Raw genomic sequence first — 13,615 nt, 5'->3', positions numbered from 1 at the left:
AGAGGACTTTGATTATGCAAAGGCAACCTATTTATGTAACTGTCTTCCTTTCTAGGTTCCCTGAGGAACCTGAGGGTGACAGCTGGGTCTTAAGGACTCTGGATCCCTACCATATCCTGGAACATGACAGGTATTCAATTAAATGTGAGGGAAAGGAAAGAAGGATTGATTAGGCTGGAAAGATTATGCTAATGCCACAATACTGAAGGTTCTAGAAAAATAAGGAACCAGAAATCAAAGTGAGAGGTGCTTTCTTTTTTATAATTTTTTTTTAAGACAGGGTCTTGCTATGTTGCCCAGGCTGGTCTCAAACTCCTAGCCTCAAGTGATCCTCCAACCTTTGCCTCCCAAAGTGTTCGGATTACAGGGGTGAGCCACCATGCCCATACTGAATTATTTACTTAATGCAGATTCTTTGGGTTCCAACAACGATAGGATGATGATGATGATGACGACAACGACATATTCTGTGTGAGAGCAGGATGAACATGACAGTCCCAGCTTTAGGGAACTAACAGGTGGCTGGGTGAGCAGATTGTCTAAGGCTCATGTGGTAGGCAGCCCAGGTCTCCTGAATCCTAGGTGAGGTCCCTCCCAGCTAGGTGGGACAGCTTCCTCCCAGAGGCCAGAGGTGCTTTCTATCCACCATTTTTTTTTTTTTTTTGAGACAGGGTCTTGCTTTGTCATCCAGGCTGGACTGCAGTGGCACGATCATGGCTTACTGCAGCCTTGACCTCCTGGGCTCAAATGATCCTTCTACCTCAGCCTCCTGAGTAGCTGGGATCACAGGCACGTGCCACTACACCTGGCTAACTTTTTTTATTTTTAGTAGAGACGAGGTCATGCTACATTGCGCAGGCTGGTCTTGAACTCCTAGGCTCAAGCAATCCTCTCACCTTGGCCTTCCAAAGTGCTAGGATTACAGGTGTGAGCCACCAAGGCTAAGGCTAGCCTCCATCCACCTCTTGATATACGCAAGACAGTGATTCTCCAAAGACTCCTCACCTTGTTTCAAGCTGAGTCAACAAAAATCCTCTCACGTACTACCATGAATGTAGCTGGGAAACACTGCCCTAAGCAGTAGAAAAGTTTGGGGAATGGGGGGCAGTTGTTTACCAACCCATCAACAACTACTTATCTGCCATTCCAGTGTTTCCGCAAATTCTTAGAGATCAACAATATCCTGCGTCTTATTTTTAACATATTTCTGGGTAGGGCAATAAGGAGCAGAAGTCACTGGGAGTAACCATGGTAGGCGTAACTGGGAGCATGGTGGGTTTCAGGAAATGTAAGCTCCCTCTTTTCCTTATCAATCCTTCCTTCATAAGCACTTTCTATTTCCTCCAGTCTGACACTTCCTGCATTATAATCAGTGTTTCTATAGGACTTCGTAATTTTCAAAGGCTTTTGCATTCCATCTTATTTAACCTTCATCACCACCTTTATAAACAAAGCATATCCTAGTAGCCCATCCTTGCGGATGAAAAAGCCTAAATCCATAGACTGAGTGAAGATAGGGAAAGAGACCCTATTACAGTTACTGGTGTCAATAATAAATAGCACAGGTAGAAGAATGCTTCCAGTGTGCCATCCCTTGTAGGCTGTCTTCTAGCTGTTTCATTGTGCAGGCAGAGTGCGCATCCTACACTTCTCAATGCTGGCAATAATAGAAGTAATACTACTTATCAAATGTATGTTTAACCAAAGTTGGGAGATAACTATCAGACTTTAAAGCTCTATTCCTAGAAAGACCATAATTTAATATAACAGTTTTCATAAGAAAGATGTTAACTGCAACACTCCCCAATTATTATCTTCTAAAATACATTATAAGAGGACATAAAGAGGACTGTTAAATAATCAAGAATGAATTCACTATTTCTAAAAATGCTTTACCAGCCTGGACAACCCAGTGAGACCCCATCTCTGCAAAAAATTTTAAAAATTAGCTGGACATGGTGGCACATGCCTATAATCCCAGCACTCTGGGAAGCCATGATGGGAGGACTGTTTGAGTCCAGGAGTTTGAGAACAGCCTGGGCAACACTGTGAAACCCCGTCTCTATAAAAAATAAAAATAAGCTAGCTAGGCATGGTGGCGCACACTCGTGGTCCCAGCTACTCAGGAGACTGAGGTAGGAGGATTGCTTAAGCCTGGGAGGTCGAGCTTGCGGTGAGCTGTGATCGTGCCACTGTACTCCAGCCTGGGTGACACAGCCTGACCCTGCTTCAGAAAAACAAAAACAAAAAAGAACAAACACCAGAGATATGTGTCCTGTGGTAAAGTGCAGGGATGGTGGCGGTGGATTTAGATGCGGTGGGAACATCTAAGGAAAACTGGGCTCTGCTGCAGCTCTACTCCCAACAAATTTTGATGATCCTCAGGCAAGACACAAAGACATGCTATAAACTGAAATTTGTTACCATATACTTTTTTTTTTTTTTTTTAAGACAGAGTCTCGCTCTGTCACCCAGGTTGGAGTGCACTGGCACGATCTCGGCTCACTGCAACCTCCGCCTCCCAGGTTCAAGCGATTCTCCCACCTCAGCCTCCCCAGTAGCTGGGATTACAGGTGTGCGCCACCATGCCCAGCTAATTTTTGAATTATTTATTTCTTTTTTTTTTCTTTTTTTTTTTTTTTTTGAGACAGAGTCTTCCTCTGTTGCCCAGGCTGGAAGGCAGTGGTACAATCTCAGCTCACTGCACCTCCAACTCCCGGGTTCAAGTGATTCTCCTGCCTCAGCTTCCTGAGTAGCTGGGATTACAGGTGCCCACCACCATGCCCGGCTAATTTTTGTATTTTTAGTAGAGACGGGGTTTCACCATGTTGACCAGGCTGGTCTCAAACTCCTGACCTCAGGTGATCCACCTGTCTCGGCCTCCCAAAGTGCTGGGATTATGAGCCACCATGCCTGGCCTACTTTTTGTAGTTTTAGTAGAGACTGGCTTTCACCATGTTGGCCAGGCTGGCCTCGAACTCCTGACCTCAAGAGATCCACCTGCTTCAGCGTCCCAAAGTGCTGGGATTACATGCCTGAGCCACCGTACCTGGCCTGTTACCATATACTTTTATAGCACAGTACTTCACATTGATTAAAGAACTCTCATACTAACTGTGTCATTTAACATACACAACCACCAAGCAAAGGAGACAGGACAAACAGTAGCGTCCCATTTCCAAGGCTGAGTGCAGTAATGGAAAAAATAAGAGTTTTTATGAATAAGACAATCTGAGTTCAAATCCCAGGCATCTTGTTCAACTTTTCAGAGGCTTTGTTTCATCCTAAGTAAAGTGTAGACAGTACATACACCTCATGGTCTTTTAGAATGAGTCGAGGATTGAGTACTGCACGTATACAGTACTCAATGTTTCCTTCCATCATTCCACAGGAGGAAGGGCTACAAGTTCACACACCTACTCTGACTTTAAAGCTCCAAGCAGATTATCTTTCAACTCCCATGCTCAACCTCTCCGTGCTCAGATTCAAGAATGTAACTCAGCATCTCTTTAAAAGGTGTTTAAAAGATTAGTCACTGAGATACTCTACTAAAAGTTTTTTGTTCAAGTAGATTTGTGAAATGTCACTCTCTTGAAATCTCACAAAGTGTCTATGTGTGTATATATGTATGATACCGAAGGTTCTGAGAAGTCATGCAATAAAGAAATCTATTTGAACTCATTCTAACTAGCATTTCCCAAAAGTGCATTTAATGGAATCCTTTTTTACATAATTACCATAAACATCCACACAGACCTAACTTTCTTTTAAACATACTTTTAGGAACAATGGTTTTGATAAATTCATGTCTAACAAATTATAATAATAGATTAGAGTATAATAGATTAACAATATTAATAACAATAGATATTATTATAGGACAGGGCACAAGAAATTATCCTTTAAACAAGATCCCTAAATCATTCTTTTGCAGCCTGCATTGAAATTGCACATTGCCTAGCGTCAAACTCAGAAAAATTTATTTAGGCAACTAAGACATTTTTATTTTCGGATTTCAGAATAAGTCTGCCACAGACACAAAGATTCCAAGAAGTGGCTCATAATGTCATCTAGCAGAAGACACACTTGGGGAAAAAGGTGGGGGAGGGGTATTATGTTTTGTTGCAAAATTGATTTTGTATGAGGTTTCTTACTCCCTAAATCTACCTTCAGAAAACGGTAGTATCTAATGATCTAATGCCACATCACTACCTCTCCTGTCCTTATCCTTGGTCTCCTGATGACCGCAGAAAGCAAGAGAGAGCCAGAGTGGAACGAGTGAGCTGTTAACTATAAATTACAAAAATGAGGACTCCTTTTTTCTCTGAAAACCAAGAAAGCGGTTACTCTGTCACAATCTAAAAAAAAGGAAATTAATCAATCATCAGTATTTGTCCTGAAATTTTCCGCAGAGGTCTCTGGTGTGATTAAAAACGTGGGGGAAGGTCAGGCGCGGTGGCTCGCGCCTGTAATCTCAGCACTTTGGGAGGCCGACACGGGAGGATTACCTGAGGTCAGACCAGCCTGGTCAACTAAAAATACAAAAATTAGCCGGGCGTGGTGGTGCGCGTCTGTAATCTCAGCTACTCGGAAGGCTGAGGCACCAGAATCGCTTGAACCCCGGAAGCGGAGGTTGCACCACTGTATTCCAGCCTGGGAGACAGAACAAGACTCTGTCTCAAACAAAACAAAACAAAACAAAACGTGGGGAAGAGGCCGGGCGCCACGGTTCACGCCTGTAATTCCAGCACTTTGGGAGGCTGAGGTGGGTGGATCACTTGAGGTCAGGAGTTTGAGACCAGCCTGGTGAAACCCTCTTCTACTAAAAATACAAAAATTAGCTGGGTGTGGTGGCACATGTCTGTAATCCCAGCTACCGGAGAGGCTGAGACAGAAGAATCGCTTGAAGCTGGGAGGCAGAGGTTGCAGTGAGCTGAGCTCACACCACTGCACTCCAGCCTGGGCAACGGAGCGAGACTCCACCTCAAAACAAAAACAAAAACCGTGGAGAAAATGCTAAACTCGATTTCTTCTGAACCTATGCTAAGATGTCAAGGTACTGTGATTCTTCTAAAAGAATTTTAAAGGTTGTTATGTTTGGTGTCCTAAAAGTGTACATGGATTTTATATTATAACCTACATCAAGAAACTCATTCAGGCCAGGCGCCTTGGCTCATGCCTGTAATCTCAGCACTTTGGGAGGCCAAGAATTCCAGACTAGCCTGGGCAACATGGCGAAACCCGGTCTCTACAAAAAATACAAAAATTAGCCAGGCATGGTGGCTCTCCCTTCAGTCCCAACTACTCGAGAGGCTGGGGCAGGAGGATGCCCTAAGCCCAAGGAGGTCGAGGCTGCAGTGAGCTGTGATTGCACCACTCCACTCCACTCCAGCCTGGGCAACAGAGTGAGACTCTCAAAGAAAAAAAAAAAAAAGCCTTATTCACAGATAATTTTTTTAAAAAATGGAAACTAAAATAGAATTTAAAACCCAAGCTGCTCAGTTTCTTGGAAGATGGATTTTTCCTACTTGGTAATATACTTTGTATATCTCGACTATTATTGTGCATGCAAGCACCTCTAAAAAGTACTTGTATCTGCAATGAATTCTTAAACCTCAGGGAGCCAAATAAAAAGACAAGGCCCGAGGAATTCTTTCAAAAATTAAAGTAACATTTCATATTTGCTTATTCTAACAGACAAAGAATAAAGAAGGAATCCGCTAAGTTGCAAGCTGAGGTGCAGACAAGTGCTGGTTCACAGTGACATCCTAGAAGGAATGCTCTGGGTAAGAGCTTCAAGCTTCTGTGGTTTTCTGAGGAAAGTGAACGGAATCTAGACGTGTCCTATAGCTCAAAAAATCAGCGCTATGGACCACAGAGCCTAACAGGGTAAAATAATACAGTGTGCAGTTTGGCCACTAACAGCAAGAGTGGGAAGGGGCGAAGAGGAACCTTGATTGCCCGACACCAGGGGCACCTGAAAAGTCATCTTGACACTTCAGTCTTTCCATTTTGAGATCGGAAGCTTTAAGGACCATTAAATCGCTGCCGCTGCCACACCAGGCCCGACGGAGCAGAAAGGCTGCGCTCACCTGCGGAAGCGACCGGGTGCACACCTGCCGGGTGGCGAGGCCCGCACCGTCACACCCCGCCCCGGCTTACCTGCCCTTCGGTGATTTTTAGCGTCAACTTCCATCCCTTCCCACCCATCTGGATCCAACCAAGCGCAAGGGCGGGGGAGGGAGAAGCTAGTGCCGCGAGGAAAAGCATCCCCGCAACCCACCGCAGGCTTTCTCTCCTTCCTCCCCATTCCACAGAAGAGGCAAAGCCACACCGCCTCTCCTAACCCTCGTCTCCAATACAAGGCCTGAAATACTTAGAAAAAATAATAACTGTTTTTAAGGAAAAGTAACATCCCCGCTCCCTTCCGCCCCTCACCTTCACGAAAGCAATCGGGGTTGTGGTACCTTCGATATCTAACAGGATCACGGTGACTTCGGCGGGGACCGAAAGCACGACCATTTCCCTACCGGATGCTACGGGACTCGGCCTGCTGTTGGGGAGGGCGGAGGGCGGCGCCGGCTGCGGCTGCGGCCCCCAGTACCGTCTTGGGCTTCCGGCGGCCCCGTGCGATCTCAGAGCCAGCGACCAAGTGCAGCCCGCCGCGCGTGGGGAGAGGACACCTCTGCACACCTGGAACTGGAAAAGGCGGCCGCCCAGGAGCCCTGAACTCGTGAGCAGGACGGGGCAGGAGCCCGAGACCACGTGGGCAGGAAAAGGGGCGGCTCTTGCCGGGTTCGGCGGGGCGGGGAGGGTGAAGGCGCCAGCGCCGATTGGCCGCCGTCAGGCCTCTAACTGGATCCGTCAAAATGGGCCTCGCGTGGGCGGGAACAAAGAAGCGAACGCGGGAGCAGGGTGCGCCAGAGCGCGCCCTCCGCAGACAGGTTGAGCGAGCGGGAGAGGCCCGGGGCACGTGCAGAAAGGAGCCCCGCGAGTGGCGCGCCGGGGATGTGAGTGCCCCTTGCCCTCTACTGAATCCAGCCCCCTCCCCGCCCACCGCCTCCGCCTTTGCATAGATACACTCATCTGGCCAGCCCCCGCCCCTCCTCCCGGCCTCAGCCCGCCAGAGGCCGCGCGGGGCCCGGGCTTCGGCCGATCAGCCCAGGAGGCCCCGCCGCGCCCCCTTGGCCCGCGCGCCCGTGGTCACAGTGGAAGAGGCGCTCCCGCCGCGCTGCCCGGAGGGGCCGTCGCGCGCCCGCTTCCTGTTCGGCTGGTTCCTGCCAGCTCGAGGACAAAACACGCGTGCGCGCGGCGGGCGAGCGCGCTCGCCGCCTCAGTCGCCAGCGCCGGGCGCAGTCCGCCTTTTTCCGGAGCAGCCTGGCCGCGGTGCTAGTCGGTAGCAGCGGCCGCCGCAGCGGCTCCGCACTGGCGAACCGAGGGCAGAAAAAGGCGGGGTTGACGGCTTTTTGGTAGGAGTGGGCTGGACCGGACGCCAGAGACAAAGGCTCCCAAGGCAAGAGGGACTGTGGCCCTGCGTCGGCTCTGCTCGGGACTGCTGACCCCAGGAATTTACGCCCCTTCGTTTTTCTCTTCTGATTCTTCTCTTCTCCCAAGCCCGCGTCCCCTCACGCGCGGCCTCTCTCCTTGCCGGGAGGGCCGCGATGGAGGTCCCGCCCAGGCTTTCCCATGTGCCGCCGCCATTGTTCCCCTCCGCTCCCGCTACTTTAGCCTCCCGCAGCCTCTCCCATTGGCGGCCGCGGCCGCCGCGGCAGCTAGCCCCGCTCCTCCCTTCGCTCGCTCCCAGCTCCGCCCGGCAGGGGGCGCGCCGGGCCCAGCGCCACGTCACCGCCCAGCAGCCCTCCCGATTGGCGGGCGGGGCGGCTATAAAGGGAGGGCGCAGGCGGCGCCCGGATCTCTTCCGCCGCCATTTTAAATCCAGCTCCATACAACGCTCCGCCGCCGCTGCTGCCGCGACCCGGACTGCGCGCCAGCACCCCCCTGCCGACAGCTCCGCCACTATGGAGGATATGAACGAGTACAGCAATATAGAGGAATTCGCAGAGGGATCGAAGATCAACGCGAGCAAGAATCAGCAGGATGACGGGTACCGCACGCTTCTTCCCCCGCTCCCCCTCCCCCAGCGCGCCGCACGCGCCCTTCGTCCCTCGTGAGCCGCGCGCTGCCCCCATTCTTTCTCCGAGTCGATTCCCCGCGTGCCTTCTGGGCCCCACTAGCTTGGAGGAAAGAGGAAAGTAAGAGATCGAGGGGGTGACTGGAGAGACCCGGGAAGAGTGGGGGAAGGGCGGAGGGGTTGGAGGAGGAGGGCGGCGGCGTCTGTGTCCCGAGCGCGCAGGCGCCGCGTGGGACCCGGGGGGGAGGGGCCGGCCTCCCAGCGCTGCACGCTGCAGCTGCCGCCGCCTCTTCATTGTGTCTCTGTTACCACTCGGCGCGGTTTTCCTGGGAAGAGTTTTAGAGGACTCTGAGTTGGGGCACAAGCAGGCGACTGGTACCCAGATTCACAAAACGTGTTATGATTGATGAGTTGTCTGGGTGGAACGTTGGCTTGACAGCTGAGAACGAAGATGGACCTAAGTAAGATAAGATGTGAGGGATTCATCTAGGAAGTTGTGCCTTCTACCTAAAGGAATCTGGGCAGAACCTTTACTATATTTTATTGGTCTCTTTTGAGCTTTGCTTTATGTAGTGCGGACAGTGAGCTGTCCGCTGGTTTGAGTAACTTCGTTGGGATATTGGGATTTTTGTGTGACATAGATTAAATGTAAACATGGATTAAATTGCCTACACTTAGGGGGTAAATGTCCCTGTTTTTATTTCACGATTTAATTCCAGAACTGAAGTGTCATTTGAGTTATTGCTAATTTTTTTAAAAAACACTTTTATTTCTAGTAAAATGTTTATTGGAGGCTTGAGCTGGGATACAAGCAAAAAAGATCTGACAGAGTACTTGTCTCGATTTGGGGAAGTTGTAGACTGCACAATTAAAACAGATCCAGTCACTGGGAGATCAAGAGGATTTGGATTTGTGCTTTTCAAAGATGCTGCTAGTGTTGATAAGGTAGGAACTATGTTTTGCATTGGCCTGCTTTTGTGGTGGTTTGCAAATTTTTCTGGGGGTTATATGGTGCTGTCAGATTAAATAAATCTGTCTTGTAGGTTTTGGAACTGAAAGAACACAAACTGGATGGCAAATTGATAGATCCCAAAAGGGCCAAAGCTTTAAAAGGGAAAGAACCTCCCAAAAAGGTTTTTGTGGGTGGATTGAGCCCGGATACTTCTGAAGAACAAATTAAAGAATATTTTGGAGCCTTTGGAGAGGTGTGTGATTATGTTTACACACGTTAAGCTTGATGTGTTTATAAAATGTTCAATCCTTGTCCGATTTATGCAGGGCAGATTCATGTTTCCTGTAAGAGTAGAATTAAATGACTGCTCAAGTCGCTTCCAGTGACTGTACCTTGATTTGATTGCTGCTCTGATGGAATCCCAACTGTCTAATTTAGCTAAAACATGGGCACTTAAATGTGGTCAGTGTTTGGACTTGTTAACTAGTGGCATCTTTGGGTACAAAATAATATTAATTTCTCTCAATGCTTCAAATATACAACAAATCACTGTAGGCTGATGTTGATCATAAAGCAGTGATGTCTGTATAGAAGTCACCCGATAAGAATAACATGTTTAAGTTGAAGCCTGAAAAGGCCTTTGGCATTCTGACACTGTAACATTTTACAATTATGGGATGACGTTGAGTGTGCATCTCGATTTCAGATTGAAAATATTGAACTTCCCATGGATACAAAAACAAATGAAAGAAGAGGATTTTGTTTTATCACATATACCGATGAAGAGCCAGTAAAAAAATTGTTAGAAAGCAGATACCATCAAATTGGTTCTGGGAAGGTAAAGCCATTTAAGTACTTTAAATGAAAATTTAAATAATTGAAATAATTTATTGATGTGGAGAAAAATAAAATGATTTAATTTTAGAACTTCGGTAAAAATTATATTTTCATGTTTTTTAATTTGTTTATAGTGTGAAATCAAAGTTGCACAACCCAAAGAGGTATATAGGCAGCAACAGCAACAACAAAAAGGTGGAAGAGGTGCTGCAGCTGGTGGACGAGGTGGTACGAGGGGTCGTGGCCGAGGTGAGACTTAATTCTTGGAATATGACTCCGTGGTTTATTTAAGCTGTATACTGCTGAATATGAGTAGTCCTGTACCAAAGCAAAACTTTAAACTTAAAACCATTCCAGTGGGGGCGGGGAATGTTCAGCTTAGTGGGGGTTGTGTGTGGTGGTTTTTTGTTGTGAGCTCACTGGTTTCAAAAAACTGTTAAAAGTATGGCCACTTTGACAATTAGTGTCATCACTGATAGGAAAAGTGTACCATTACATGATACACCGTGGCGTGTTCTTGGGCAGGAGTCCTTGTTTTAAACAGAACGGTGTACCTGTCTTCGGCTTTAATGGAAAATTGAATGATTTTCCATTAAGTTTAGGAAGTTTGATACTGGCACAATTGGACTTTCTGCCTCCTTTTTTATAACAGCTGGAAAAATAGTTTTTCAAGCAGATAGCAATATATATGTCCATTCTGCCCTTTAAGATTTGCAGAGTGAACGCATCATTTTATGTTAGAATTGGGGGTCAGAAGTTGTTTCCTAACAATCATTGTGCATTGTTTCAGGTCAGGGCCAAAACTGGAACCAAGGATTTAATAACTATTATGATCAAGGATATGGAAATTACAATAGTGCCTATGGTGGTGATCAAAACTATAGTGGCTATGGCGGATATGATTATACTGGGTATAACTATGGGAACTATGGATATGGACAGGGATATGCAGACTACAGTGGTAAGAATATTTAACTTAATTTTATAAAGCAGTGGTATTAAAATTCATTGTTAACATACAATCCTGTTCTGAAATTGTGTGTATGGGCTTTCCATTAAAGTGTTCGGAGTTAAGTGTTTGAGGCATGTTACAATCATAGGATGATTATACTAACATAGACTGGTGGTTATAAATGAACTAGGATGTATGATTTATGAGTAGCATGTAATGGGTGCTAAAATATCTTAATACTTTTTATTTAGCATGCAAAGATTTGTAGATTTAATAGTTTGTGTTTGTAAAGAAAAAGTTTTGTAGAAAACTATCTTAATGAGATTTCTGTGTTTTCAAAATAGGCCAACAGAGCACTTACGGCAAGGCATCTCGAGGGGGTGGCAATCACCAAAACAATTACCAGCCATACTAAAGGAGAACATTGGAGAAAACAGGTGTGTATAAGAGTACAGGAAAACAGTAGAAATGTCTAATTTAATTTAAAGATCAATAGACAAATGAAACGTAAAAACAAAATACTATGTAGCCTGTTTTTACTAAATTGTTGATTTTTTTAATTGCTTTATGAGCCTGTTTTGCCTAAAGTGTCTATAGATCTTTAACTTTAAAGTCTTATCTCACTTTCTTTAGTATTGCAGAAAAACTTAAGAGTTTTTCTGTTTGCTTTTGTGTACCAGGTGGTCTAGAGGAATAATTAAACATTTTAGAACTATTAACAGGTAAAGTACTGAAATGGGTACAACTTAAGGAAAACAAGAATGTTGTCTTCTAACTCTGACATTATACCTTGTTTGTACCCGCCAGCGGGAACTTCATTGCAGGCCGTGTGTCACCCTGACCACGTCTATCTCTGGGGGTCGCACGTTGCGGGCAGAGCGCAAGGCATACACCAGAAAACGCTGTCCTGTGGTATGGTCTCTTCCAACTTCATGTACCAGCGTAAAGATTAAAGTGGAAAACTTCAGACTTTGGCTTCTTTTTTAATCTTTTTGGAGATTAAGTGTCTAAACTTAACTTAAATGGTTTTTTACAGGAGTTAAAGTACATAAATGCCTTTTTACAGCTTAATCATTTTGGTCTTCTGTTTAGTGTTGTATTTCAATTGTGGAGCCTCATTTTAAGTGTTCATTCTTTTAAGATTTAATGCTTGCTTTTTCTTTTTATAGCTAATAGTGAAATCTACAAACCAAAACAAGAACTTTTAAATCTGGGATATAAATTAAAGATCATATGCACAGATCAATTTATGTTCTTGTAATAAACTTATTAGAAATTGGTGTTTGTGATAGCATTTTACTTGGGTTACTAGAGATGCTTCTAGTAGACCTTAATCTAGCATAGTTGAACCTCTGAATATGGGAAGGTTGTATTCCCAGATTCTTTCCTGAATAGATTTGAATTTAATGTCATTTGGGAACTCCAGGGTGAGTTTATTGACTACCCAAACTGTATTTTACCAATAAATATGCATATGATCTTTAATTATTGAAGAAAATAAAGTGAGGACTTAAAACAATTCATGAAAGTGGACCTTTAAAAGCTTGTCAGAGTTGCACAAATCTAATTGGTATTTTGTTTTTGTTTTTAGGAGGAGATGTTAAAGTAACCCATCTTGCAGGACGACATTGAAGATTGGTCTTCTGTTGATCTAAGATGATTATTTTGTAAAAGACTTTCTAGTGTACAAGACACAATTGTGTCCAACTGTATATAGCTGCCAATTAGTTTTCTTTGTTTTTACTTTGTCCTTTGCTATCTGTGTTATGACTCAATGTGGATTTGTTTATACACATTTTATTTGTATCATTTCATGTTAAACCTCAAATAAATGCTTCCTTATGTGATTGCTTTTCTGCGTCAGGTACTACATAGCTCTGTAAAAATGTAATTTAAAATAAGCAATAATTAAGGCACAGTTGATTTTGTAGAGTATTGGTCCATACAGAGAAACTGTGGTCCTTTATAAATAGCCAGCCAGCGTCACCCTCTTCCCCAATTCGTAGGTGTATTTTATGCTCTTAAGGCTTCATCTTCTCCCTGTTAACTGAGATTTCTACCACACCTTTGAACAATGTTCTTTCCCTTCTGGTTATCTGAAGACTGTCCTGAGAGGAAGACATAAGTGTTGTGATTAGTAGAAGCTTTCTAGTAGACCATATTTCTTCTGGATTGTAATAAAATTGTTAGTAGCTCCTTTTACTTTGTTCCTGTCTCTGGAAAGCCATTTTTGAATTGCTGATTACTTTGGCTTTAATCAGTGGTCACTTAGAAAAAGCTTTGTAATCATAACACAATGACTTTAATTCTTGATAAAAATTCAGATACAAAAGGAGCACTGTAAAACTGGTAGGAGCTATGGTTTAAGAGCATTGGAAGTAGTTATAACTCAAGGATTTTGGTAGAAAGGTATGAGTTTGGTCGAAAAATTAAAATTTAAAATAGTGGCAAAGTAAGATTTAGTTGTGTTTTCTCACAGCCGCCACAAGATTGAACAAAATGTTTTCTGTTTGGGCATTCTGAGGAAGTTGTATTAGTTAGCTGTTAATGCTGTGTGAGTTTAGAAAAAGTCTTGATAGTAAATCTAGTTTTTGACACAGTGCATGAACTGAGTAGTTAAACATTTACATATTCAGAAAGGAATAGTGGAAAAGATCTTGGGTATGACTAAGTCATTACAAATGTGACTAAGTCATTACAAATGTGACTGAGTCATTACAGTGGACCCTCCGGGTGCATTGAA

General features: G+C 44.8%; 2 protein-coding genes across 9 annotated transcripts in view; one reads left to right on the top strand and one right to left on the bottom strand.

Moving 5' to 3' along the window:
• Positions 1–7,051, bottom strand: part of ENOPH1 (enolase-phosphatase 1) — a 30,228-nt gene extending 23,177 nt beyond the window's left edge. Inside the window, exon 1 of one of the 2 annotated variants that reach the window (XM_004038893.5) lies at positions 6,439–7,051. In XM_004038893.5, coding sequence (XP_004038941.1) covers positions 6,439–6,522 — 84 coding nt within the window. In that variant the 5' untranslated portion in view covers positions 6,523–7,051. The remainder of the gene's footprint in view (positions 1–6,438) is intronic. The other variant, XM_063705368.1, reaches the window with a different exon arrangement.
• Positions 6,879–12,719, top strand: HNRNPDL (heterogeneous nuclear ribonucleoprotein D like). Of its 7 annotated transcripts, XR_002005602.4 has the most exons (9): positions 6,879–8,104; positions 8,908–9,076; positions 9,175–9,336; positions 9,790–9,921; positions 10,055–10,169; positions 10,711–10,881; positions 11,217–11,309; positions 11,680–11,784; positions 12,464–12,719. XR_002005602.4 is itself a non-coding variant. In XM_019025224.4 (8 exons), the coding sequence occupies exons 1-7, from the start codon at positions 7,662–7,664 to the stop codon at positions 11,285–11,287; spliced, it is 1,263 nt and encodes a 420-aa protein (XP_018880769.2). In that variant the 5' UTR covers positions 6,879–7,661; the 3' UTR covers positions 11,288–11,309; positions 11,680–12,719. The 7 variants fall into 7 exon arrangements, 5 of the variants coding, with proteins under 5 accessions (XP_018880769.2, XP_004038938.2, XP_055240921.1 ...); XM_019025224.4 differs by having other exon boundaries at positions 11,680–12,719; XM_004038890.5 differs by lacking the exon at positions 11,680–11,784 and having other exon boundaries at positions 6,893–8,104.
• Positions 12,720–13,615: the final 896 nt, after the last annotated feature.

The sequence above is a fragment of the Gorilla gorilla genome, chromosome 3 (assembly GCF_029281585.2).
Source record: "Gorilla gorilla gorilla isolate KB3781 chromosome 3, NHGRI_mGorGor1-v2.1_pri, whole genome shotgun sequence".
Lineage (NCBI taxonomy): Eukaryota > Metazoa > Chordata > Mammalia > Primates > Hominidae > Gorilla > Gorilla gorilla.
Note: the sequence above shows the minus strand (reverse complement) of the source record. Positions and strands in the feature narration are given on the sequence as shown.